General features: G+C 54.8%; 2 protein-coding genes across 4 annotated transcripts; both read right to left on the bottom strand.

The window, feature by feature from the left end:
• Positions 1 to 71: 71 nt before the first annotated feature.
• AJM1 (apical junction component 1 homolog) lies at positions 72 to 13621 on the bottom strand. 2 transcript variants are annotated; one of them, XM_058159140.1, is made up of 2 exons: positions 13438 to 13621; positions 72 to 5317 (listed from the first exon to the last, which is right to left on the bottom strand). In XM_058159140.1, the coding sequence occupies exon 2, from the start codon at positions 5251 to 5253 to the stop codon at positions 2029 to 2031; it is 3225 nt and encodes a 1074-aa protein (XP_058015123.1). In that variant the 5' UTR covers positions 5254 to 5317; positions 13438 to 13621; the 3' UTR covers positions 72 to 2028. The 2 variants fall into 2 exon arrangements, with proteins under 2 accessions (XP_058015123.1, XP_058015122.1); XM_058159139.1 differs by lacking the exon at positions 13438 to 13621 and adding an exon at positions 10848 to 10927.
• On the bottom strand, positions 10978 to 23240 carry RABL6 (RAB, member RAS oncogene family like 6). Of its 2 annotated transcripts, XM_058159142.1 has the most exons (15): positions 22748 to 23237; positions 21377 to 21511; positions 21100 to 21147; positions 20670 to 20722; positions 20437 to 20528; positions 19961 to 20101; positions 18114 to 18219; positions 17619 to 17722; positions 17132 to 17451; positions 16821 to 16983; positions 16379 to 16582; positions 15270 to 15543; positions 14807 to 14975; positions 14518 to 14582; positions 10978 to 12707 (listed from the first exon to the last, which is right to left on the bottom strand). In XM_058159142.1, exons 1-15 carry the CDS (start codon positions 22875 to 22877, stop codon positions 12483 to 12485), a joined length of 2229 nt encoding a protein of 742 aa, XP_058015125.1. In that variant the 5' UTR covers positions 22878 to 23237; the 3' UTR covers positions 10978 to 12482. The 2 variants fall into 2 exon arrangements, with proteins under 2 accessions (XP_058015125.1, XP_058015126.1); XM_058159143.1 differs by lacking the exon at positions 21100 to 21147 and having other exon boundaries at positions 22748 to 23240.
• Between the last annotated feature and the right edge of the window lie 87 nt (positions 23241 to 23327).

Here is a 23327-nt window from a genome sequence, read left to right as displayed (position 1 = left end):
CAGAACTCATTGGTGACGCTGCAGAAAAGCGAGCTTTGTGCTTCCCCCCCAAAAAATGCAAACATAGCACATTCAAGTTATAGTTTATGTTTATTCAAATGAAATAGTTTGTCTCAGATTTATATATATCTATGTATCTATATATTTATATGAGTGAGTCTGGGTGTATATTTATACATTTATTCATATATTTATTTTTTATTTTTTTATATCCAAACTGCGATTTGAGAAACCAGCAAGACCTGGAACAAAGGTAATGTCGGGTAAGAGAAAAAGTTGCTAACGTTTCAGCCATTACCGCTTTTCCCAGCCTGTTTTTCCTAGAGAATGTGCTTTTGATCCCCCCGCCCGATAAGCAGAATCCAAGCAAAGGGATCAGCAAACTTCTCTTTGGGGAAAACAAGGGACGAGGTTTGAACGGAAGAGTCACAAGCTCATAAGGGAATCCTGGAGAAGCGACTTGGGTGTTGGGGTAGAAAGGAGCCCACTGGTCCTCCAGCTAGCCTGCCAGAGGGAAAGAGGGGCGGCTGCCTGCAAACCAAGAGCTCATTTCCCCCTTGGCAGAGGGATTTTTCTTTAGAGCGGGGCACTGTGGCTTACCAAAGCAGGCCATGTCTTAACAGTATAGTCAGTGCAATGAATGAATTGGCCGCCCCTTTGTCACAGTGGGGCAATGCCAGAGCAAAGGAGTATTCCAGGCCAGCTTCCTCCAGCCATTCACATTTGGGGTCCTGAGGATGCTCCCACTGCAGTGAAATACAGACACCCACACCCACACACCATGCAGCCCTCTTTTTATCCCCCTGGTTCCCGACAATACCATCCATACCTGGCCCTGGAACCACTTCCTCCCCTCCCTCTTTTGCTTGCTCACATACGCTTAAGATTCAGGAAGATGCCGCAATCCCTTGGCAGGTTCCCCAGCCTTCTTCATAGGCCTGGATAAACACGGTAATGGGGCAACCGACAGACCATTCTCTCCAAGAAAAGGCGGAAAGCAACCTGGCTGGCAGAACAGGGACTCATGCAGAGATGCTGGAGGCATCTCCTTCCCAAGCCACAGCCTATTTTAGGACCCAAGACTCAGAATATGGCAGCGAGGTTTATCTGGCGCTTCCACAGAGGTAGAGCTGGGGAGCTAAAAAATTGATTCTGTGTTATAAATTTTCCTTCCCCATAGACAAAAACAAATCCTACAGCCCTCCCCACCCCCCCACCCCAATTCCACTTTGGGACTGAGGCTCTCATGCGCAACCCTTCTTCCCTCTGCCAGGCTAGCTCCTGGCATCCTTTCCAGGCTGCAGTGACCCCCTTCCTACCTTCCTGCAAGGGACGGAGCATCACCGTAGCAACCGCTTTTCCTCCTCACAGCTCCTGACCTGGATTTCTCTGCCTGGATGGGAGGAGGAGGCATCACTGGTGGGAAGCAGCTTCCCCCCCCCCCGGCCCTTCCACACAGTGTGCCCGGGCCGAAAGCCCCCTCCCTTGTCCTGGTTTACAAGAGGATAGCAGATGATGTGGGGGGCAATACTGCAGCTGACCCTCCGCCAAGGCCGGCTGCAAAGATGGCAAGATGAAGCTGCCAGGGAGAAGGATCCCCAACTAAAATGCCAGTGGCAAACTCCTACTTCATTTTTACTCTCCAGGATCGATTTTTAAAAACAAAGGAAATCAATCCATGAAGTAAGAACATTCTTGTCTGGAGGAATTCAGAAGAAAAATGGACTGTAAGGCTGTGTATTGTTGTCTTAAAAGTTGACCAACAAAGCCTGGAATTCCTAAAATATCCGCTGTTCTGAAGGTGACCAGATTTGGATTCATCCTTCAAACAATGACAAATGCCCACGTCCAGTAAGGGTGAAGGGCCACCAACACAGGCCCGCTCTCTCCCGGGGGCTCTGTCCCTTGCTGGGCCCCACCTTGACCACTCCTTGCTCGGAAAGAACCAGAAGAGACTAGCCATCACTTTAGCACTGAGATAAGAGGAGAAGGGAAGAGGCCACCGTCCTCTGGACACACCACTTGGGCTCACATGATGTCGTCTAGGAGGTTGGGACTGGCCACCCAGTCGAGGGTGCGTGGCTCGGAGGCAGCCATGATCATGCACATGAACTGCTTGCCGGTCCTCTTATCCATGGGGTAGATGGTGGTGGGTGTGAAGCGCTTGTTGCTTTCCACAAAGGCACAAAGCTGCTCGTAAACCTTCGGGAACTCGTGCCGCAGGAAGACGCCGCGAATGCGCAGCTCACGCTGGATGTTGATGAAGCAAACCTCTCGCGCTTTGCGTCCTTCCTCGCCATCCTTGTCCAGGTCGGCCGTGCCGGGAGGAGGCGTCAAGATCAGTGTTTCCATGTCTCGCTCCTTCTTGAGGATTTTCTTCTCGGGGCTGGAGGACGCCAAGGCCATCTTGGCATACTTGCGGACGGTTGGCACCTGTACCTTGGGGGAGGGCCGCTCAGGCACCTCCTGCCCCACAGCCACGGTCACGTTCAGCAGGAAACATTCCTGGGGGTCGTACTGCTGGCCCGCCTCCTGCAGCTCCTGGGCGTACTCCCCAAGGTTGTCTGAATAGCCCTCCAGCTCCCGCAGCGACAGGTAAGTGGGGGACATCAACAAGCTTTCCAGGCCGAACTGCAGGAAGTTCTCGGCAGAGCCTGAGCTGGGGAAGCCCAGGAAGAGCACCCCTCGACCCCGAGACAGGAAGCCTACCTTGGCGATGCGGGAGAAGGCCTTGTGCACCTCGCCATTCTCCCGGCAGAACTGCAGCACGTGGCGGCAGGTGCTGCCGATCCTTCCGTAGATGCAGCTCTCCTTGTGGGTGTCCCAGTCCTCCCGCCGGCAATGGCGAGAACAATAGTAGGTGTAACAGCTGTGGCAGGACTTGAAGTAGAGGCAGGCGTTGAACATGGTCTCCGTGCGGCGGCACTTGGCATTGGAGCACATCATCAGGTCGTCCTCGTCAGCACTGAGATCTGGGGAACAGTCCTCCGGGCCTTTCTCCAAGGGCCTGGGGGGCCCCGGGGGCTCGGTGGAGCGGCGGCCCTGGTCCTTCCAAAGGTCGGCATGGAAGGAGCTGCGGCCAGGCTGCTCTTTGGTGGGATGGGGCTCCGAGGACCTCCAGGGCTCCGGCTTCTTGGGAGGCAGCCCCAGCCCGTCGCTGATCAACTGCCGCAGCTGATCGGCCAGGTTGCTGACCTCGCTGGGCTGGCAGACAGAAGGGGGCTTGTAGTCAATAACCAGGTCGGTGATGAGCTCGTCCAACTGCTCCAAGCTGCGCTGGCGAGCGGTGCTCTCTTTAGCACCGGGGTCCAGGGCGTAGGGCTGATGGGGAACATAGGCCCTGTCTCGGGCGTCCCCTGAATCCAGGACATCCCAGCTGGCTGAGCGCCTGTCATGCTTGCCAAGCCCGTGGTTGCCTCGGATGTCGTTGTCCGTGATGGTGATCTCTGGAGTGACGAACCAGCCGTGGCGCCCCCTGTCGGCATGCATCTTCTCGACAAGGGAGTTCTCCGAGAGGGAAAGGGCAGCATAACGCTTGGGAGAGCTGGACAGGTTCACCACCACTGGTTGGCGCCGGTCATCAGGGGAGAAAGCCCGATGTGGGTCCCGAGACAGCAGGTTCTCATAGCTACGGCCACGCAGCAGCTGGTCTTCTCGGCGCACATGAGGGGTCAAAATATTGTCCCAGGATTTAGAGTAATGCCTGGTGTCCACACCAAGCCGGGGAGGGCTCACACTGTAGCTGGCGTGCCACGATGACAGCATGGCTTGGGAGGCAGGCTGGTGAGCTGGAAAGCGGGTCATCTGCCAGGCTGGGTAGGGCACCGTCCCCCTTTCAGGGCAGTACCAATCGTTAAACTGCACTGAGGGAGCCATACGGGAGTGGGGGTAAGTGCGAGACAGGGCTTCCCGCTCATGGTATTTCCCATAGTCTTCGGTGTAGAAGATGCGTGGGTTGGCCCTCAAGGCAGGGTAAGGCCGGGGGTCTTCAGGATAAGCCGCTTTTGCAGGAAGAGTCCTGGGAGTGTAAAGGCGAGGGTCGTCCCCATAGAAAGTCTGAGCAGGGGCCTCCTGAATGGGGAAAGGAGACCTGTTTTCCTCCACAAGAAAGGTTCTCGCTGGAAGAGGGTAGAAGCCCCCTGGGGGAGGCTCTTCTGCGTAAAAGGTTTGGGGCGGGAGGACCTGGCCCCCATAAGGGGGAGGGTAGGACTTGTAGCTGGAACTTTTCTGAGGGAAACTGCCTGGCTCTTCTGTGTAGAAGAACCTTGGGGGCACGTAGGGGATGTAAGGAAGGCAGCCGCTTTCAGGCACAGCAGGCCCTCCATCGCAAAATTCAGGGGGGTAGGGGGCCAGCCCTCGGTGTTCCCCACTGTAAGTATCACTGGGTGTGGGAGTCCGAGACATGGGCACTTGCCGGCTGCTGGGCACGGTCAAGCTATGGGGTGTGCCTGGAGGTCGAGGCCAGGGCAGGAGAGCCTCACCATGGCCCTGTGGCCCCTTGGCACTGCGAGCTGCATGCAGTACGGCAGCCTCGTCCGGCTTGATGTCCACCCGGCGCTTGACATGCACGCTGGGTGGCGGGGGCCTTGCTGCCAGGGCGGCCTCTTCGGGGCAGTTTGCTCCCGTGACACAGAGAGGCGAGATGCGGCTGCCACCGGCCCGCTGAGGCTGAAGCTTGATGGGGTGCACCTCGCTCATCAAGGCTTTCATGGAGGCGTAGCTGCTTTCCCGGCGAGGGGACGCTTCTGCCCGCTCGGGCTCTCGGGACACTCGATGGACTTCCCGCCCTCTCCTAGTTGGGGCCGGTGGGGAGCCCGAAGCCATGGGGATGACCACAGGAGCGAAGGTGGATTTGACGCGGGGCGCGCTCTTGGATCGGGCCCGTCTCTTGGGCTCGGCTCTGGAAGCCAGTTCCTTCCCCTGGGAAATATAGTTTTCCTGCACAGCGGCCCGGAGAGACACCCTCTTGCCGATGGGAGCCGAGTAGGGTTCTGGTGTGGGGGGCCGCCGGGAATGCCGCTCCATGGCGGGAGTCACAGGTGGTGGGTCGTCGAGAGACTCCAGGAAATCGAAGCTGCGACAATGTCGCTTGTTGAAATGTTGGGAAGGTTGGTTCTTCAGGGAGGAAGACATGGAGGAGTCACATCGCCTGGTGGGCTGGCAGAAGGCAGAGCGGGTGGATCCCACGGAGGCCACGGGGACGTCCTGATACACGGCAGACACCAGGACGTCAGGTGGGTCTGTTCGGGTCATCTTAGAATCAGAGTCCTGCTCGTCTCCAGCCCTCCTCAGATCATCTCAGTGACAGCAACCAGGCCTGGAAAGAGGGAGCAACAGGGCACTAAGCAGTGGGCCGAAGCACAGCACCCATTGAGGCAGGACAAGGGCCGCTCTCACCACGAGCTGTGGTCAGAAGTCCCACCAAGGTAGACAGCTTGTAGGACGGGATAATGAGGGCTGGGATCATAGCCAGTTATGGCTGGTTCAGAAGATATGACTGGTGAAGGAGCCCCCCGCCCCCCATGGCTCATGTTGTCATCAGCCAAGAACTTCCTGACCCATTGGCAACCTCACCCTATAGACCTGCCCTGCTGATGAGAGCAGGACTGGGAAAGCATATAGACTGGCTGGCATTTTTGCTAATATTCACGAGGGAGCAGACACAGTCATGCAAGCTGGTCTCACTCCTAGACTGCACAGTTACCATGGTTTCTCCTCTCTCTCTCTCTCTCTCTCTCACACACACACACACAGACAAACCTCTCTCTCTCTTTTGGGAAGCAATGCATGCTGGGAAATTCCAATGAAGGCCAGGCCAGGAGCAAGAGAAGCTGTGTCCTGTTCAGATACAGGCCAAGATCAGTCTCTTGTCATTCCTGGGATCAAGCAGGGAGGACAGAAAAAAGGAGTCATCTATTTTTACTCCCCCCACTCCTGGAAAAGCCTTGTGGTCTTCCCCCTCTCATTGCTGAGCTATGAAAAGAGAAGATCCCTGAATCAAAGAACTCGCAGTTTCCCGATCAGCCCTGAATCCTAGAGAAATGGGGGGGGGCAGGGGGATCTCCTTTCATTACTGCCCAATGACTCAGAACCCCCCCACTGGGAAACCCCCCAATTAGGCCTTTCATCACCTGCAGCCTTGCCAAACCACTCCCTTCCTTTCATCTCTCCCCCCACCCCCACCCCGCCTTTCACAGGATCTGCATTTTCTGCAAAATCCTTTCCCTTCTTGCCATCTATTTTGGCAAAAGCCAAGGCAATACTCCAAAAAGGATTATTTCAACTCTTCATCTCTGCATCGCCCATTGTCCCAAAGCCCCTCCAGCCCAGAACAATCCCTGGGAGCGAAGCATGACACAGATGCTGCCATCAGCTGGCACTCCAAGCACCGGGGCAGTGCCAGTTACCGTGTTGCCAGGCAACACTCCCTGCCTTCCACCCTTGCCCGGGTGCCTTTCCTGCCATGTCTGGCGTCACAGCGCTCGTCCCCTGGAAGCTGGGTCTCCTGGCGCAGGACCCCCGAGGCCAAGACTGCCAGCCGGTCCAGCTCCCGCTGCTGACCCTTCCCCCACAGCCATCCTCTCCCCAGTCCTGCCAGGAGGGCCCTCACTACCATTCCCCTCGGGGGGGGGGGTGTTTTCGGGGGAATGGAGCTCGCCTCAAGGAACTTCCAGCCAAGGACGATTTCAACCCAGACATCACAGTGGCCGTTCTGACTTGGCCAGCCTCTTTACTTCGCCCTCTTCCTCCTCTAGTGCTCCTGTACCAAACAGAGCATGTGCAGAGGGCTGGGTGGGGAGGGAGGGGGACCAGGTGGGGTACAGCTCTCACACATGGGGTTCCACCCTTGTGATGTCTGAACTTCACCATCCCCCTTCCCTCCCACATTACATATACTCTGCCTCGCAGCTTGGGGGGAAAAGCACTCTGCACGCGCCTAGAAGTGTCTCTCTGTATCCCACAGCTCAGCAACCGACCCTTCTCGGCAGGAGACTGCTGGAACAAAGCTCCCCTCTGCATCAGAAAGCCTTCAAATGGAAGACGACACATCAAGCAGCGAAAGGGTTAAGGGTAGGAGCATCAGACGCCTTCACCGGCTGCCTTCCACCGGGATGGCACTGCGGGTGATGGAGGCAGCCCAAGGGGCCTGGCCATCGGGAGGGTATTACGCAGGGCCACAAACGCCCCCTCCCCCTCCCCCCATGAATCTGCCTTCTCCCCCACCAACACTGTCCACCCACCTGAGCGAGGCAGAGGAGCGGCTGGCATAGGAAGGGATGCCCCTCTGCATGCCCAGAGGGATGCCAACACTTGAAACGGGATCTGGGGGGCTCCCTCTTCGCAATACGTCATTGCTGGCGGATGGATAGCGGTTCAGTAGGAGGTGGGGGGGACAGCAAGCTGCTCCCAGATAAAAGAGGCATGGCATTCCCCAGCCCAGACCTTCTTTGCTGCTCTTTGGCTTCACGGGGGGGGGGGGAGCCCCCTCCCAGTTGCACCCGAGGATGCACCGAACTCCCCAGTTTCAGGGAGCAGGAGTCTGTCCCCAGCCCAGCAGGCCATCCCTGCCCCGCCTCGCCACTGCACCCCCCCTCCCCCGTCGCAAGCTCCGGCCTCCTCACCTCGCCTGGGTGCCCGCAGAAGAGGCACCCCCCCTCCCTGGCTCCGGCTCCGGCACCTGCTTGGCGGCCGGCAGAGACCCCTCCTGGGCTCCACAGCGCCCCCAGCGGCCACTGGCAGCCCTTAAAGGGGACGCGTCCAGCGCGGAGCAGGAATTCACCGCGAGCAGCTGGTCTCCGTCAGCAGGGCAGAGGAAGGGGAGTTGACCTACAATCTTACAGAGCTCCCTCCCCCATGGGGCAAGGTGCTTGCCCACCCCCAGCCCTCTTCATTGAATTTGCTTTGGGAGGGGAGGAACCCAAACCAAGCTCCCTCCTTCCCAGCCGATGAGAGGAATGGGCCTTCCAGCCAAATCTCTTCTTTCTCACCAATCTTGGCAAAATCCTGCCAGAGAGAAGCCCACAAGCAGAACTCGAAGACTCCCCCCCCCATCCCTGATCTGCAGGTGCAGCAGGTAGACTGCCTCTGAATCTGGAGATATTTAACTCCCCACACCAATGAAAGCCGTTTACAGAATCCTTTGGGAAAAACAGACAAGTAACCCAGGATCTCTAAAAAATGCCAGAAATGTCTTCTCGCTTGGCAGGTTCCTCTTGGCACCCTTTGTCCTGGGCAAAGCACCCAGCCATACTGCTTCCCCGCCCCACCTCTGCTCCCCTCATCCGAGAAGGCTGCCTGGCCTTCCCTCCATCAATCATGTCTGCAAGCACAGCTATGGAGACGGACAGGGCTGGCCTCTCCCTTCCTCGACCAGACTTCTCCTCTGCCTAGAGCAGCAAAGCTCCCTGCTTGTCCCAACCCAGCCCCCCCTCATCCCCCCCCACAGTGAATCAGAAGCCAACCTGTGGCCCCCACACCCAGTAGAGTTTGGAAGGCTGTTTGGACAGCTTGGCATGAAGCCAGCCAAGTCTTGATCAAGGTGAGGTTGCCAGGAAGAGGCAGCAGCGAGCGAGGGAGGGGGAAGGAAGAGGGAGGGCAGGGAGCTCCCATCTCACCTGCAACCAGGTAGGCTGAAGCTCTGGAGCCAGGCTGGCTCCAGAAAGGGAAGCCTGAAGTCTACCCTGTCTCTTCTCCTCCCAATTTAAACTTCAACTAGTATTTCCCTTCTTGGATCAACCACGTAATGGGACACGACGAGGTGGCTTGCCCATTCGCTCCAATTGGTTGTACCTGGCATTCATGGTACACTGCTCCTGAATATGGAGGCTCTCATGGCTACAGAAGGGGCTCCCCAACACGTGGCATGCTGCGAGAGGCCAAGGCTCCTTAGCACTAGGCGTCCTGCCCTCCTGTGGATCAGCACCCCACTGCCTCTAAACCCCCCACCAACCAGGAGGAGCGGTCGGCCCACACCAAAACCTGTCAAAAAGGAAATCCACCATAAACATCCCTCTTCTTTGTATGTCTTCGGTCTCCGAGAAGCTGCCAATCCAGACCGGCAGAGCTGATCTAGAAGAAGCCTCTCCAGCACTTGCCGCCCACGGCCCCTTTGGGAAGATGGGCCTCCCGAGTCATCCTCCACCTGCCCGGCCTGCAGCCTGTTCAGCATGAATCATGAAGCTTGCAAGGAAAACTATTCTACCTTCAGCAAAGAAAGGGATGGAAACGCTTGTTTGATCTGCTGGGACGAAACAGCCCCACCCACCCCCAGCCACAGGGACCGCCAGGCCAGCTCACGTTAGGGTTGCCGCGTTCCACTCGCAGACGGCCCCTTTGGCTGCCTGGGTACATCTAGCTGACCCCCTAGGCTTCCCCTTCGGGACTTGCAGGGCCCTGCTGAATCCTCCCCCTCACAAGCCAGGCATTAGAGTGCAGGGCTCCGGGTTGCCACATGATCCTGCAGTCAGGCCTTGTTGCCGTTTGACCTACCAGCAACTGTCCAGCCATCTGGCTCCTGGCTTTTAAATCTGGGGGCTGGATCAGGATGGGGGGGGCACACGAAAGGCAGAGAAAAGCTCTGGGCACCAGGTGGCCTCTTTGGCCTCTTGCTTCTCATCAAGCTGGGATCCCTCTAAGGCTCACTTGCTGGGGGGGGGGGCGCTCAGCTTGGGTGGGATTAGGTGGCAGAGATGGCAGCAATTGGGAGGAGGAACCACCAGGAATCGCCTGGCCTTTTATCTGGGGCTGCACCACCCGAGGGAAAAAGGGGAATAATGTCTTCTGCAGCAAGGAAAGAGGCCCGGAGCTGCAGGCTGTGGAAGAGGCTGCAAGCTTGGTGCAGTCAGTGGTGGCGATGCAACTCTGACACTCCCTCCCAAGGCGGCTGGGAGGCCGGAGGTCGTCTTTTGCCCATGCAAGAGGCGTGGACCGCAGAAACCCCGGGGACACGTGCCGGGAAGCACCGCTTCCTTGCCAACCCTGTAGAAGCACCCACTTCCAACACAGGGTGAGAGGCAGGCCAGGAGCACCAAAGGCCTGGCAGCTGCTACTTTGGAAGCCGCCTAGTCACCTGGCGAGATGGGTTGCATAGGAGATAACACAAAGCCCTCCTGCCAAACAGTTTCCCCACAGGATTCACACCCAGGCCCTGAAGGGGAGACCCGGCCCATGTTCAGACAGAGCATAGACAAGAGGCAAAGGCCTGCTAAGCGCAGACCCGGCCCCCCAGAAGCAGCGGTGTCCATGTCCCCCCCTTTCCTGCGCAGCTGGAAGGGGCACGCCCAATACTGCCTGGAGCCCAGCTTCAACGTGCTGAAAGCCACAGGCCACCCTCCTGGGAAACAGGCGCTCATCGGGGTCTGCCGCGGGAAACTGCCCTGCTGCCAGGCAAGTCCAGAGAATCCTGCTGCTTAAGCCAGCTGACGGCTGAATTTTGTGGGATTCAGGAGTGTCCCCTGAATGGGCTGGTAGGAGGTGGAGCTGGGCAGGCCGAACAGGTTCACGGCAAGACGCGGCAACCCAGGTGCCTGCCAAGCACAGGGGCCCTCGACCCACAGGGTTATGGTCTTCAGAGGAAAGGACCCTGGCTTGGGGTGTCTGTGGACCCGTTGCAGTCTCCCAGGAAGAGAACACACAACCTATTGTGTTCCCTTAGCTTCTTTGCAAGTGACAAGGTGGGGAAGAATCCCACCAACCGCTCCTCTCCCCTCCCCTCCTCCTGGGGACAAGAGCACCATCTTCTGCCTGGCAGGTTACCACAGCAACGCCAGCGGTGGTGAGTGGCACATGGGATGGCGAGGGAAGCCTGGAGCTCAACTGACAAAAAAAAGACACATGGGGTCACTCACCCTTCCTGCACAAAATACAAAGGCTAGCTCTGCTGGACAGCTGGAGAAAGGCCAGGAACAAGGGCTGGGAGGGGGGCCATCTGCAAAACAGGGGCGCTTTTTAAAATTAGACCAAAAAACCCCCACAACCTGTGATATACAAGAACTGTAATAAATGCTTGTGAAGAAATCTGTTTCCGCCCCCCAAGACAAGGATTTCTCCTGCCTCAGGGCACCAAGGAGGTGAGGAACGAGCCCTGGAGGAACAGGCCAGGCCAAGCCCTTTCCCAACCAGGCAGACACTGCTCGGCTCAGGATGGGGTCTCTAAGCGCGTAGACACACACAAATAGACACACACAGAGCCGGAAGTAGCCTGGATTCAGTTGAGGGGTCACCCAAAGAAAGGAAACCAGACACAGTTGTACAACTGAGAGCTTTATCAGCTGGAATGAGGAGTGCATCACTGGGACTTTTTCCCAAAAGCAAAGTGAAAATGGGAATAAAAGAAAAGGGAAGTGAACAGCACAAGGCTCAATTGCCAGTTGCATTCCAGAGACTAGGCTCCTGGGGTGGGGTGAGGTGGGGTGTTCGTGGGGGAAGGAGGAAGGGGCCTGGGAGGTTTGGGGGGGACAAGAGGTCAAGAGTGGGTTTGTCATGCACACCCTCCCCCCAGGGAGCGCAAGGAGGGAGACCAGGGGCCCTGGGAGCACAACCTGTGCCATGCCGGCTGCTAGAGGCCAAGGATGACCAGTGCATTTCCGCAAAGGGGGAGGGGGGCGCAGAGGGGGAGGAATGTCAAAACAGCCCAACTTCAATCCACACCTAGAAACACAAGGGCACAACGGAATGCACCAGAATTTGTAGCCGCTTTTCCTTCACTGGAGATCATTGGAGGCAAAGAGCGAGGCCAGGAAAGCGAGTGAAGGCGCAAGGAAGGGGAGGGGCACAGAAAACATGGCAGGGGTGGGATCAGCCACCGCCAAGAGCTGGCTGGATTTCAGGGCAAACACATGCAGCAGTGACTGGGAGACAGGGATCCGGAAAGGGGGGAAGCCCACTCAAGGAGCAGCCAAGAAAAGGGTGGGGAGCAACCCCCCTCGCCCGCGGGGACTAGCCTCCTTTCCACAGACACTCAGCTGCATATGGGCTTCCAGGGTACACAAACTGGGACAACTGAGAAAAGGGCAGGAAGGAGGAGGGGGGCACTTATGTCTGTCTTTCTCTCCCCCAAATTCCCATAATAAAGCCACATTGTTCAAACACCCCCACCCCTACCACATGGAAGGCCTCTGCCCCACTCCTCACACATCTGGCTGGGACCCTGCAACTTTCCAAGCTCTAAGGGGAGCCATTGGTCCAGAGCCGTTTCTCTCGTAAAAAAAAAATAGCACGGATCCATCATTTGATGGGCAGCAGCCACTTTGTGCAGGACACGATGGGGCCTCCGTGGGCAGCCCACCCCCCTTTGGACCACCTCTCAGGAGCCCAATCCCAGGGCTCCGGGCTGAAAGGACAGAAATGCTCAGGGCTTCTGAGCCACTCGCAGGCCCCTCCTCTGGCTCCAGCCACTCTTGCAACAGGCAGCAGAGAAAGGCAGGGAGGGGCGGTGATGGTGGGCTGGGGCCGCCTGCCCCGTGCACCTGGCTAGGGAGGGGCTACAGCTCCTCATAGTCTCCACCCCGCTGCTGCTTGCTGGCCCCAGCGCCGCCGCCCCCGAGGAAGGCCTCCAGCTCATTGATCCCGTTGGGCTTCACTTTGCCCCGCTGGTGCTGCTGCTTGGACGGCTTCCTCTTCTCCTTTTCTCCTCTATCCTCCTCCACCTCCTCCTTGCTCTTTTTCGGCTTGCTTTTTTTCCTCCCTGAAATCTTCTCTGCTTCTTCCTGGAAAAGCCGTTGGGGAGAAAGGGTGAAATGCGGGGCCCCATCCCCCAAGCAGCACTCAAAGCAGCTCAAGGCCACCAGCCCCGCAGAGCTTGCAAGCGGAGAAGGGGTGCAGCCAAAGGCAGGGACTCCTCTGAGTTAAAAGGGGGCCTTTTGCCTGGGCTGCTCTGAGCAGTGCCTGGGAATCTGTTTTGCCAGCATGGCTCACTTTGGGGGCTTAGCTCAGAAACGTTTCTTGCCCCGTACCAGGGGTGAAATGCTACCAGTTAGGACCAGTTTGGGCAAACCAGTAGCGGATATTGGGGCTGGTTTGCTGAACCCGTATCAATCGCTGGCTGGCCACGCCCATGAACCGATCCCCAGCCCACAGTCCTGCCATGCTTCCCTGCCTTCCACATGGCTTTCCCGGCATCCCCGTGGGCAGCTTGCGAAGGCAGGCAAGTGGAAGGCCACGTGGAAGGCAGGCAAGTATGGCAGCTCCCTTCCCCGCAGCCCTGACATGCTTGTCGGCCTTCCACGCTGCCTTCCCGGCGGTCCCACATGCCTGCTTGCCTTCCGAGGTCGGCGTCCAGCCCAGCCCAGCCCGTGGGCGGGTGGGTGGGCAGCCCTTGGTGGAGATGCCACCGGGGCTGGGACATCTGCCTGCCCTCCCGGAGCACCACCGCGGCGCCCCCTCATCCCCTGAGGAGCGGCTGCATCTCTACCAAAGGCCACCCTCCGTCAGCCTTACCAATGCGCTGGCTGTTGGGCATGCTGAATACGCCGGCAGAGGATCTAGAAGGTAAGGCTGACGCTGGCGGGGGTGGTGGTGGCGGGGGGAGGGAGACTCGTTGCACTCAGATCCTCGGAGGGACATGGCGAGGCTTGCTCGCCTTTTGGGCTTGGCATGCTTAGCTTCTGCGGGGCCTTTGGCTGACTACTGCCCGTTTGCCTTCCCCTCTGCCTCCGGTCCTGCCTGCCCTCCCGGAGCACCGCCGTGCTGCTGCCGTTCACTATCTTCCTTCTCCTGTCACGAAACAAAAGCGAATGGCGGCGGGGTTGCTTCGGGAAGGCAGATGTCTGCAGCCAGGCAGGGAGGGGGGCAAGAATGGTGGTGGCAGGCAAGGGCGTGCCAAGATGAAGGGCTACCTGCACTGGAGTGCCACTGCCCAGGCCAAAGGGAAAGCGCCGCAGGCTGTGCGGTGGCACAGCCGAGCCTGGCCCTCCCCCTGCGTGGGGGGGCTTCTGCCCCTCTCACTTTGTTTCTTCACTACCAGCAAGTGGTGGCACAGCTGAGCCTCCTTCCCCCGGAGCACTGCACCAAGTTCCTGGAGTGGCGCCGGTGGTCAGAGAGACCAGGCAGGTGGCTGGGTGGGAATCCAGTGGGCTGCTTCAGAGCCCCAAACCCCATGGAGCCGGCACAGTAGGAAGGTGGCCTTTTCTGCAGCATCCCCCTCCCCTCTTTGGATCACCCTGGTGTGTGGGCGGGGGGGGGGCTCTGCCTTTGCAGAAACGGGGTGGGCGGTTTGCATGGAGGATTGGGCGGGGGGGATGCGCAGCCCTCCGGGATGGGGACTGGGGCAAGAGAAGGCTCCGAGATTTGCTTGGGCAGTCAAGCCAGATGGTGGAAGGAAAATCAAAGCGTTGGGGCCTTCAGAAGGGCAGACTGTGCTTCAGAATGTGCAGCTCCTGGCTCTTACAGTGAGTGATGTACGTGACGTCATTGCCCATGTCACATGACCACCATGTGGTCACGCCCACAGAACCGGTAGCAACAATTTTTAGATTTGCCCACTGCCCTGTACCAATACAACTATACAGGCTGACCCACCTCTTTGCTAGTTCTCTTCTTCTTCTTCTTCTTCTCCTTCAAAGACTGCTTTTCTTTATCTGCAGCTGGGAGGAGGGGCATGAAAAGGAGGGTGAGCTTCCAACTGGACAAGAGTACAACCTGCGGCAGCATGAAAAGCCTCCAACTGATACCACGTTTAATGGGGAGAATGTGCCTGTATGGTAATGCACAGCTGGGCACCGTGACCCTCAGAGCCCTCGGTGGCACGCAGCCTTATCTGCAAGGCAGTGTCTGGTCCCACGGTCTGATTGTGGCCGAGGCTCCTCACCTTCCTCGCTGCTGTCTCGCCCCACCGGTTTATCCAGCCCCAACCCAAAGAGATCGGCCTCATTCTTCACTCTGAAGGAGCGGATCACGGGCTTGGCCAGCTGGTCTGGTCTGGAAGGGGGATCCTCCTCGGAGAGGTCTGAGAGATCCTCTCGCACTGGAAATTCCTCCTAGAGGCGAAAGGGAGAAGGCCCCTCAGTGCCCACTGCCGCCCCCTTGCCAAAACCCCAGGAAAGCCCCTCTTCGGATCCACCTGTGCTTCTGAGTGTGCTTCCTTGGGGCAACAAGAGCACCAGCACACCCACAGAAAACACGTGATGGACCGACTGAGAGCCCAGCATAAAGCCGGCCCCCAGATGATGCTCAGAGATGATCTAACACTTTGCTTTAGTTTCTCCCCACATTCTCTCCCCCCCTCTCCCCCGTCTAACCCTTCCACACCTACGGTGAGGGGAGGGACTTACTGGGCGCTTGCTCTGGCTCTCTGACTCCTCGCTTTCAAAGTCTGGATCATCCATCACAAAGGAGAGCATCTGCGTGGCAAAGGGCCCCTCCGAGTCGCTCTCGGATTCCTGCTGCTTGGAGGCAGAGGGCGCTGGGGACGGACGGGCCTCAGGGCCGCCAACTGCCATCAGACGCTTGCTTGGCTCAAGTGGGGGTTGGCCGGTGGGAGATTTCAGCTGTGTAGATGTGGGAGGTGCCAAGGGCTCTGGGAGTTTCAAGGACTTTTTGGAAGCTCTGGAAAAAAAAGAAAAGGAAAGTGAGGACAGTGCCCAGAGGCCTCCAGGCGATTATGAGTCTATGCTTGATGTGGTTCTGCTGAAACACAACCTGGTTCAGCAGCTCAGTCAACAATGCTTGCATTGAAAAGAGGGAGCTGCCAGTTCTTCCTGTCACACACACAAATATCTGACATCCGTTTACACTTGGCACAGAACCTTCAGTATTTTGGGTTGAAATCTAGAGAATTTCATGTGACAGGCAAAAACCCACAAACCCCGAATCTGAAAAGTTAACGACCCCTAACTCTTCCTTCCTGCCAAGACCTGTCGAGAGAAAGGGCTTTGAAGGTTTTTCTTACATGAACTGAATTTCCCTAGCTGTTATATTTTTGTTTTTAAAGTTTCCCACATTGTTACAGTTTTATTTAAGACTTAATGAAAAGTTTAAATAATACATTAAGTTTAAAATGTATTTAAATGCCCATATTGATCATCAATTGTGTTGTAAATGTTGTACCTTGATGAACGTATCTTTTCTTTTATGTACACTGAGAGCATCTGCACCAAGACAAATTCCTTGTGTGTCCAATCACACTTGGCCAATAAAATTCTATTCTATTCTATTCTATTCTATTCTATTCTATTCTATTCTATTCTATTCTATTCTATTCTATTCTAAACTAAACCGCAACAGTTGTTGACTTGCTAAAGCTGGACCCGAGAACTTCTGGTCCTCTACACATTGCAGTACACAGCTCCCTTTCCCTACACATCTTGCTATGGGCCAAAACAGTGAGGGCTGCTGGGACTTGTAGTCAGCAATATCCCACAACTCCCAGCACTCCCTTTACCGTTTTTTTTCTTGTTCTAAGGCAGCATCTACCGCTCCCACGATAGAGAACTTGGAGGGCTCTTCTTCCTCACTCGATAGGTTCACGTTTTTGCTCGGGACCAGCTCTGCTGCTAACGGGGGCTTGCTGAACAGACGCTCATCAAGGTCCAGGTCATCCTGAAAGCCAGCAACCAAGGGGTTCCCACCAGGAGCATCTCTGTCACTGCAAGAAAAAAGTCAAGGGCGATGACACAGCCTGCAGGCAGGAGTAGAAAAAAGCCTGAGAAACCGTCTTCCGCCTGAATTCCCTCCTCCGGCTGACGGGGGCCCTTCCCAGCACTGCTGACCAAGAATCCCAGAAAACAAATTGGGGGGGGGGAGGCCCTTGTGGCCGCTGCCGAATGAAAAGCAGCTGTGCTGGGTCCCCCCACAGCACAAAGCTGCTGAACAGGGTCTCCCACCTGTCACTGTCGGTGGGAGCCTTTCCTGCCTGTTTCCCCCCCTTGTCTCTCTGCAGGGTGGGGTCTTCCAGGAAGCTGTGGTCTAGGCTCTCCTCGGGGACAAAGTCTTCTACGCTCTGGACTTTTGAGGGAGCACCTGCAGGAAGGGCAGGAACGGCAGGATCTGGAAAACAAGAGAAGCCAAAGTCCAGGCTCAACAGTGGGTCTGAAGTGCCCACCACGGCACAGAATTTCTCCTTCCCTAAGCTGGCATTGTGTTCCTCTTGTCAGCTCTTCTCCAGCCCCACCAAACTACAACACTGCACCCTCACCTGGAGACGGAGGACCAGTCTCGGGAGCTGGGGAGGTCCCAAAGAGCCGAGCGATGATACCACGTTTCTGTGGTGCAGCTGGTGCAGGAATGGCTGCGGGCAGTTGGGCTTCAGGCAGCACCCCTGGCGCTGAAGGCTCAACGGAGTCCATGGCAAGGGCGGGGTTGGCCAAGCTTTGCTGGGGGGTGCCGGGGCTGGAGCCCCCTGAAGCATTGCCTGGTGGAACCACCGGAGACTGGGAACCTGAGGAAAGGCTTTGCCCATTGGTGGTCAAAGGGGAGGCGTGTCCTCGGCCACGAGCTTCCATCATTTCAAGGAACCTGTCGGGGAAAGAAAACGTAACCTCGGGAACCTCCCCCAAATTCAAGAGACATGGCAGAGGCCAGACTTGAATTACAATTCCCGGGATGTTTTTTTAGAGGAAAGGGGAGAGGCTCCCAGAAAAGCCCAGAGCCCAAAGTAAGGAGGGTGGCCTCATCAGACATACAGCTCATAGTTCTGGTCTTCGGTCTCCTGCTGCACAGAGAGTTCCTCCAGGGTGGCATCAATATCCAGCTGATTGGTCTCCAGCTGCCGCAGCAGAGTCTCTCGCTGCAAGAAATGGGAGGGCAGATCACCTGCTTCAGAGCAGGCAAGGGGCCGCTCAGGTGTCTCCACCTCTCCTCCTCTGCAACTGAGCAACCACTTGTGCCCAGTGAGGTGGCAGTCTCAGGTGCAGAAGAGGGGGTGGTGGGGGTTCCCCAGCCAAAAGAACATCTAGGGATGGACTAAATCCAGACGAAGAAGCTTCTGAATCTCCTCTGGTTTGTGTAGCCCCTCGCAGGCCACCAGGCACTTGGTATGCAGCCACAGGACTCCAGCAGAAGCAGTTCTACTCCTGGGGAGCCCACTCCTCTCCTTGTGCAGTAGACAGGACTCGGCTAGGCTGGGGCCATGCTGCCCCCTCCCAGTCCCTACAAAGAAAGAGCTGGCGAAGTCCTACCTGCAGCTGCAAGAAGGGGATATTGAAGAATTTGTGGAGGTATTTGAGGCCAAAGCTGTTCTTCATGGAAGACTCGGCATAACGAAAGTAGGAAGAGCCGGGAGGCCTGTTCAATGTCAAAAGGGGTGGGGGGTGGAGGGAAGAGACTGTGAGCCAGAGGCTGATCGCTTGAGACCAACCCTCCAACTGCAGCTGAGGGGTTATTATGTTGTCCACGGCCCTTCCAAGGCACGCGTTAATGCCAGGTTCCCTTTGAAGAAAGGGGCAGGCAGCTGAAGAGGCCTGCTGCCCATGAACTTGGGAGGGGTGGGGGGGTGGGGGCAACGGCTGCCAGCAGTTCCCCTGACAACAGCTGTCCAAAAAGGCACATGAGCTGAGAGAGCACACACCCGTCCGTCAGTGGGGCATGTCCAGTTTTTATGCCGACAACATCACCATCAGCCACCAGGCTAGTGGATGCTAGCTTAGATGAAGGTGATCAACTGATCAGTGAAAAGCAGGCACACAATATGAGTTTGCAGGCATTTCGTCATACGCACACAGCACTTCCGCCCACTCACACATTCTGCTGAGTTGCTGCAGATGAACAGTGGCAAAGCAGATGCCAACAACAGAGAAAAGGTCTGGGCAGAATTTACAGACTGCCAGGGCAGCAATCTGGCACACATGTGCCCAGAAGGTGCCGGTGAGAGGATGCAGCGCGTGCATTCAGACCGCTGCCACCTTTATATAACAAGTCCACCAGAAGGCAGGTTTAGTGGACCAATGAACAAGAGCATAAGAGGCCGATGGCCCCAGGAGGGCTTCCCAGAAGGTAGCCTGAAGCTCTTTAACAAGATTGATGTTTTTACCACAGGGGATTGATATGGATTGGTACACACAGTTGCAAATACAATCTAGATATGAAAAGGATGCTAAACTTTATGGTTTTTATATGGAATTGAGAGAACTGGATAAGATATTGACAGGAATAGAAGAGAGAATGATAAAAAAAATTGTAGTTACTTATTGAGCGTTAAATTAGAAGAAGAACAAGTTAAAAAAACAATGATAGCCTGGGCAGAAGACTTTGGTCACATGACAGAGCTAGATAAATGGCAGCATCTATGGGATAGGAATTACAAAGTAACACGGTCAATTGCATACAAGGAAAACCTGTATGAGATGTTTTACAGATGGCCCTTAGCACCAGAAAGACTGGCCAAAAGGTTTAAAGATAAATCAACCAAATGTTGGAAATGCCAACAGACACCGGGGTTTGTATGATCATGTATGGTGGACATGTGGGGAAGCAAAAAGATACTGGGGGAAAATTTGTATGTGGCTGGAGAAGATGACGCAACAGCATATTGATTTAAAACTGGAATTGTTCCTGTTGGAGATTTTACCAGGAATTTATAGTAAAGAAACTGTATATTTGATTATTCATGGAATAACTGCAGCTAGAATTGTATTTGCACAAAATTGGAAAAGTAAAGAGATCCCTATAGATGAAAAAGTGATTAAGAAAATATCAGAATGTGCAGAAATGAACAGATTAGCACTTGCAATTCAAGAAAACGAAGAATCAGATCATTATAATATATGGGAGTTATTTTATCAATGGTTAGAGAATAAATATGAAAGCAATGTATTGTAAAAATAGATAAGAAGAGAAATGTTAGGTTTATGTTATTTTATCAGTATTATTATTTTAAGAATGAATGTAAGAAATGAATATGGTGGTAAGTTTAATTGTTAAGACACAAATAATTTTATACTCAGATGACACACTGTTTAATGTAAGATGGAATGTTTGTATTAAAAGAAAATTATTATTTTTTAAAAAAAAAGATTGATGCTTTTACCTGTTCAGGTTGTCAATGAATTCCCGCACATCGTCAGGAAGGATCACCCGGTGTTCGCCCATATCCCGGTAGTTCCCAAGCACGCACACAGGTACATGGGTTGGGACTTTTGGAAGTTCTCTCAGGATGTAGTTGAAAGTCCTGAATGGAGTGGAAAGGAGAGCTCCTTGAATGATGCTTGTCCAGGTCAATTCTGCCACAACAGCTCTGAAAGAGGCTGCCCCTACAGGAGGCACCACAGCCTAGAGACCCCTTGAGTCAATAGAGCAGCTGAAGGAGACCTCTCCTCCTTCACAGAGCCATGTACTTCATCAGTTCTGTTTGACACTCTCAGTTCTTCAGGAGAAGATAAAGGCATTTATCATCTACAAGCTTTGGGTAAAGTCTGACAATAAGGCTTTGGTATTTCTCAGAGAGGAAGCCCTTCCTCTTGTACAGAGTCACAGCAAGGGAAAAGTGAAGGCAAAAGTCCCTACCACTGTTTGGTGATATCAAACATCATCACGACACCATTGCAGTTCTTATATACATCCAGAAATTCCGCATCCAAGGCCATCTCGGATTCTGCCTGGGGTGGAAAGAGAAAGATCTCGAAAAAGCCCCGGCTGCTTTCCAGGATGACTCACAACATACAGGAAATAAGAGGCTGCATCAGGTGCAAATGAAGGACTTGATGCTTTACAAGACAGCAGGTCAGAGTGTGCCTCACCTCCTGAGGATCATTGTCCAGCTTCAACCCATCTCCCCGTTTTTTGGACTTGCCTGCAGTGTTTGAAAGGAGAAGAACACTGTTGTGAAAATTGCTGGTCTCCTAGCTAAGCAGAAGAGAGAGCCCCAAACATGTAGCTTTTTCCACATCCCACCTCATGCACAACATTTCTGCCTTTGCAAGCTCAAAAAGAGACACCCCATCACTTTGCAGAAAGAGGAGACAGAAACTGGACAGGCTTAACATACATTTCCAGTGGGGGCATTCAAGGGCAGCACCAGAAAGCAGTAGCCACAGGCCAAGAGATGCTCTGCTCATCAGTAGGAACCCAGTGTGGCAGGCAGAGAAGATGCCTGTTTCCCAATACTCTCAGGACTAATCCAAATACTATATAACGACTGTAACATCAGAATGAAAGGAAAGACCTTACCTTTATCAACCACATCCCAGACTTCCACCTTCACAATATCATCAGTAGCTGGAAAAGGCAGCCAGGCATATAGATTAGAAAACTTTGCTCAGTTGCAATTAACTCAAACACTGTTAGAGCTACCCCTGACCCACGTGGCATAGAGCAGATGGCTGGGTGTGTTTAAAAAAATAAGGACAAGCCTATACTGGCGACGTGCCTTTATCAATAAGCAGCACATATATCAAACAGCAAAGAGAAAAGTGCTTCTCCATCCCCAACAGCTGGCAAAACTCACTCTTATAATTCCAATGGATGCTGGTGACTTGGATCTCCTGGGTTGGGATATATTCCTCAACAAATTTCTTTCCCTGCAGCCGATGCCACAAAGTGGTCTTTCCCGTGTTTCTGTCACCTCGAATGACAATTTTCACTAGAGAAAGAGAAATTACAGAATAAAGGGAGTCAAGAGCACTGCAGAGACAGAAGACCAGTGCTAAAGACAGGCACCTGCTTTCTAAGATGAAACAAATGGTTGAGGCGGTAATGGCTATTGGCAGCTACAGCAGTAAATGCCAATAGTCACTCGCCAGCCTTTTCAGAGAGATAATTTAGAAACCAAATTGAAAAATTTACTTTTTAAAAATAGAATTGACATCAAAAACTGTTTCAACTCCTACCCTCAAAACGATGCTACAGAGCACTGCACACCAGAACAACTAGACACAAGAACAGTTTTTTCCTGAAGGCCATCACTCTGCTAAACAAATAATTCCCTCAACACTGTCAAACTACTCACTAAGTCTGCACTACTATAAATCTTCTCATCGTTCCCATCACCCATCTCCTTCCACTTACGATTGTATGACTAACTTTGTTGCTTGTATCCTTACAATTTATATTGATATTGTTTCTTGATTGCTTATTTGTACCCTATGACTATCATTAAGTGTTGTACCTTATGATTCTTGATGAATGTATCTTTTCTTTTATGTACGCTGAAAGCATATGCATCAAGACAAATTCCTTGTGCGTCCAATCACACTTGGCTAATAAAAACTTCTATTCTATTCTATTCTATTCTAAAAGAGAGCTGCAGGCACCTTGGTTGCTCTGGGACAGTTACGAAAATTAATGCATTATTGCAAGGAAACATTAGGAGAATGGCCAATGCCCCCGACATTGTCCAACTCAAGTAGGGAAACTAAATCCAACCAATCTCAATACAGACACATCAATGCCACTGCAATGACCTCGGGGCCTGGTTCTAAGTAACTGAGGAGGATTGTGTTTGTGCAATCGTCCCACAGACAAAGCAGCACACGAGGATAACGTGAGAGCCCTCTTCCTTGAAGGAAAGAGTTCAGAGAGGCACAAAAAATACTCCAACACCACAAGACGCCATTTGAAGGACTGTAAAGAAATCAGCAGCCGAGACTGATAATGAGGCAAATGCTTGTCTGGCAGAGCAACTAAACAAAACCTTAAAAAACTCAACTACCTTCAGAAAGAAAAAGGACAACGTACACAAAATACAGCCCCCTCCAAAGAGCCGGGGCCAGGTGGCTCGCGCGGAAGTCTCCCATCCAAGCCCCTCTCTTGCCTGCAACGCCCCCGCCAAAGGCCCGGGGCCCCCCAGCCGGCCTCCCCTCCCTCGGCCGCCGCTCACTGTTATACTGGACGCCTTTCGCGAAGCGCCGCTGCAGCGCCTGGTTCATGGATTGGAGCCCCGCCGGGATGGGCCTGTCCCGCCCCGGGGCCTGCTCGGAGCCCACCAGCTTCTTCAAGGCCGACAGCATCGTGAGGCGCGGGACGGCGCTCCGCGGTCGCTGCGCCCGGAACGGCGAGGCCGCCTACTTCTCCGCCCGCGGCCGCTGAACCGCCGGCCTCGGCGCGGTCCCCGGAGCCGCCGTCCCCGCAGGGGCGGCCGGAATCGCTTCCAGGGCGGGCGCCTCCGCTGCCGCCGCCGCCATCTTCCCTTTCCCTCACCGAGCTGCCGGGGGGGGGGCGGCGCCGAGGCAAGATGCGCGCGCCGGGCCGGGCTACGGCAGCCCGCGAGGGCCTTTGCGGGAGGAACGCCGCGCCAAAGCAGGGCGGAAGCGCATACGTCCCGGAGCTACGGGGGCTCACGAGGACAGAAAGGGATACTTGGTCCTACGATGCCACCGCTTTTAAACCACCCCGATTTGTCTGTACGGCTCCGGATCTGGGAATGGAGGCGGGGCAGGAGTATTTTATTTAGAGCCTCG

This window comes from Ahaetulla prasina, chromosome 16, assembly GCF_028640845.1.
Source record: "Ahaetulla prasina isolate Xishuangbanna chromosome 16, ASM2864084v1, whole genome shotgun sequence".
In the NCBI taxonomy this organism is placed as follows: Eukaryota; Metazoa; Chordata; class Lepidosauria; order Squamata; family Colubridae; genus Ahaetulla; species Ahaetulla prasina.
This window is presented reverse-complemented; position numbering and strand designations above follow the sequence as displayed.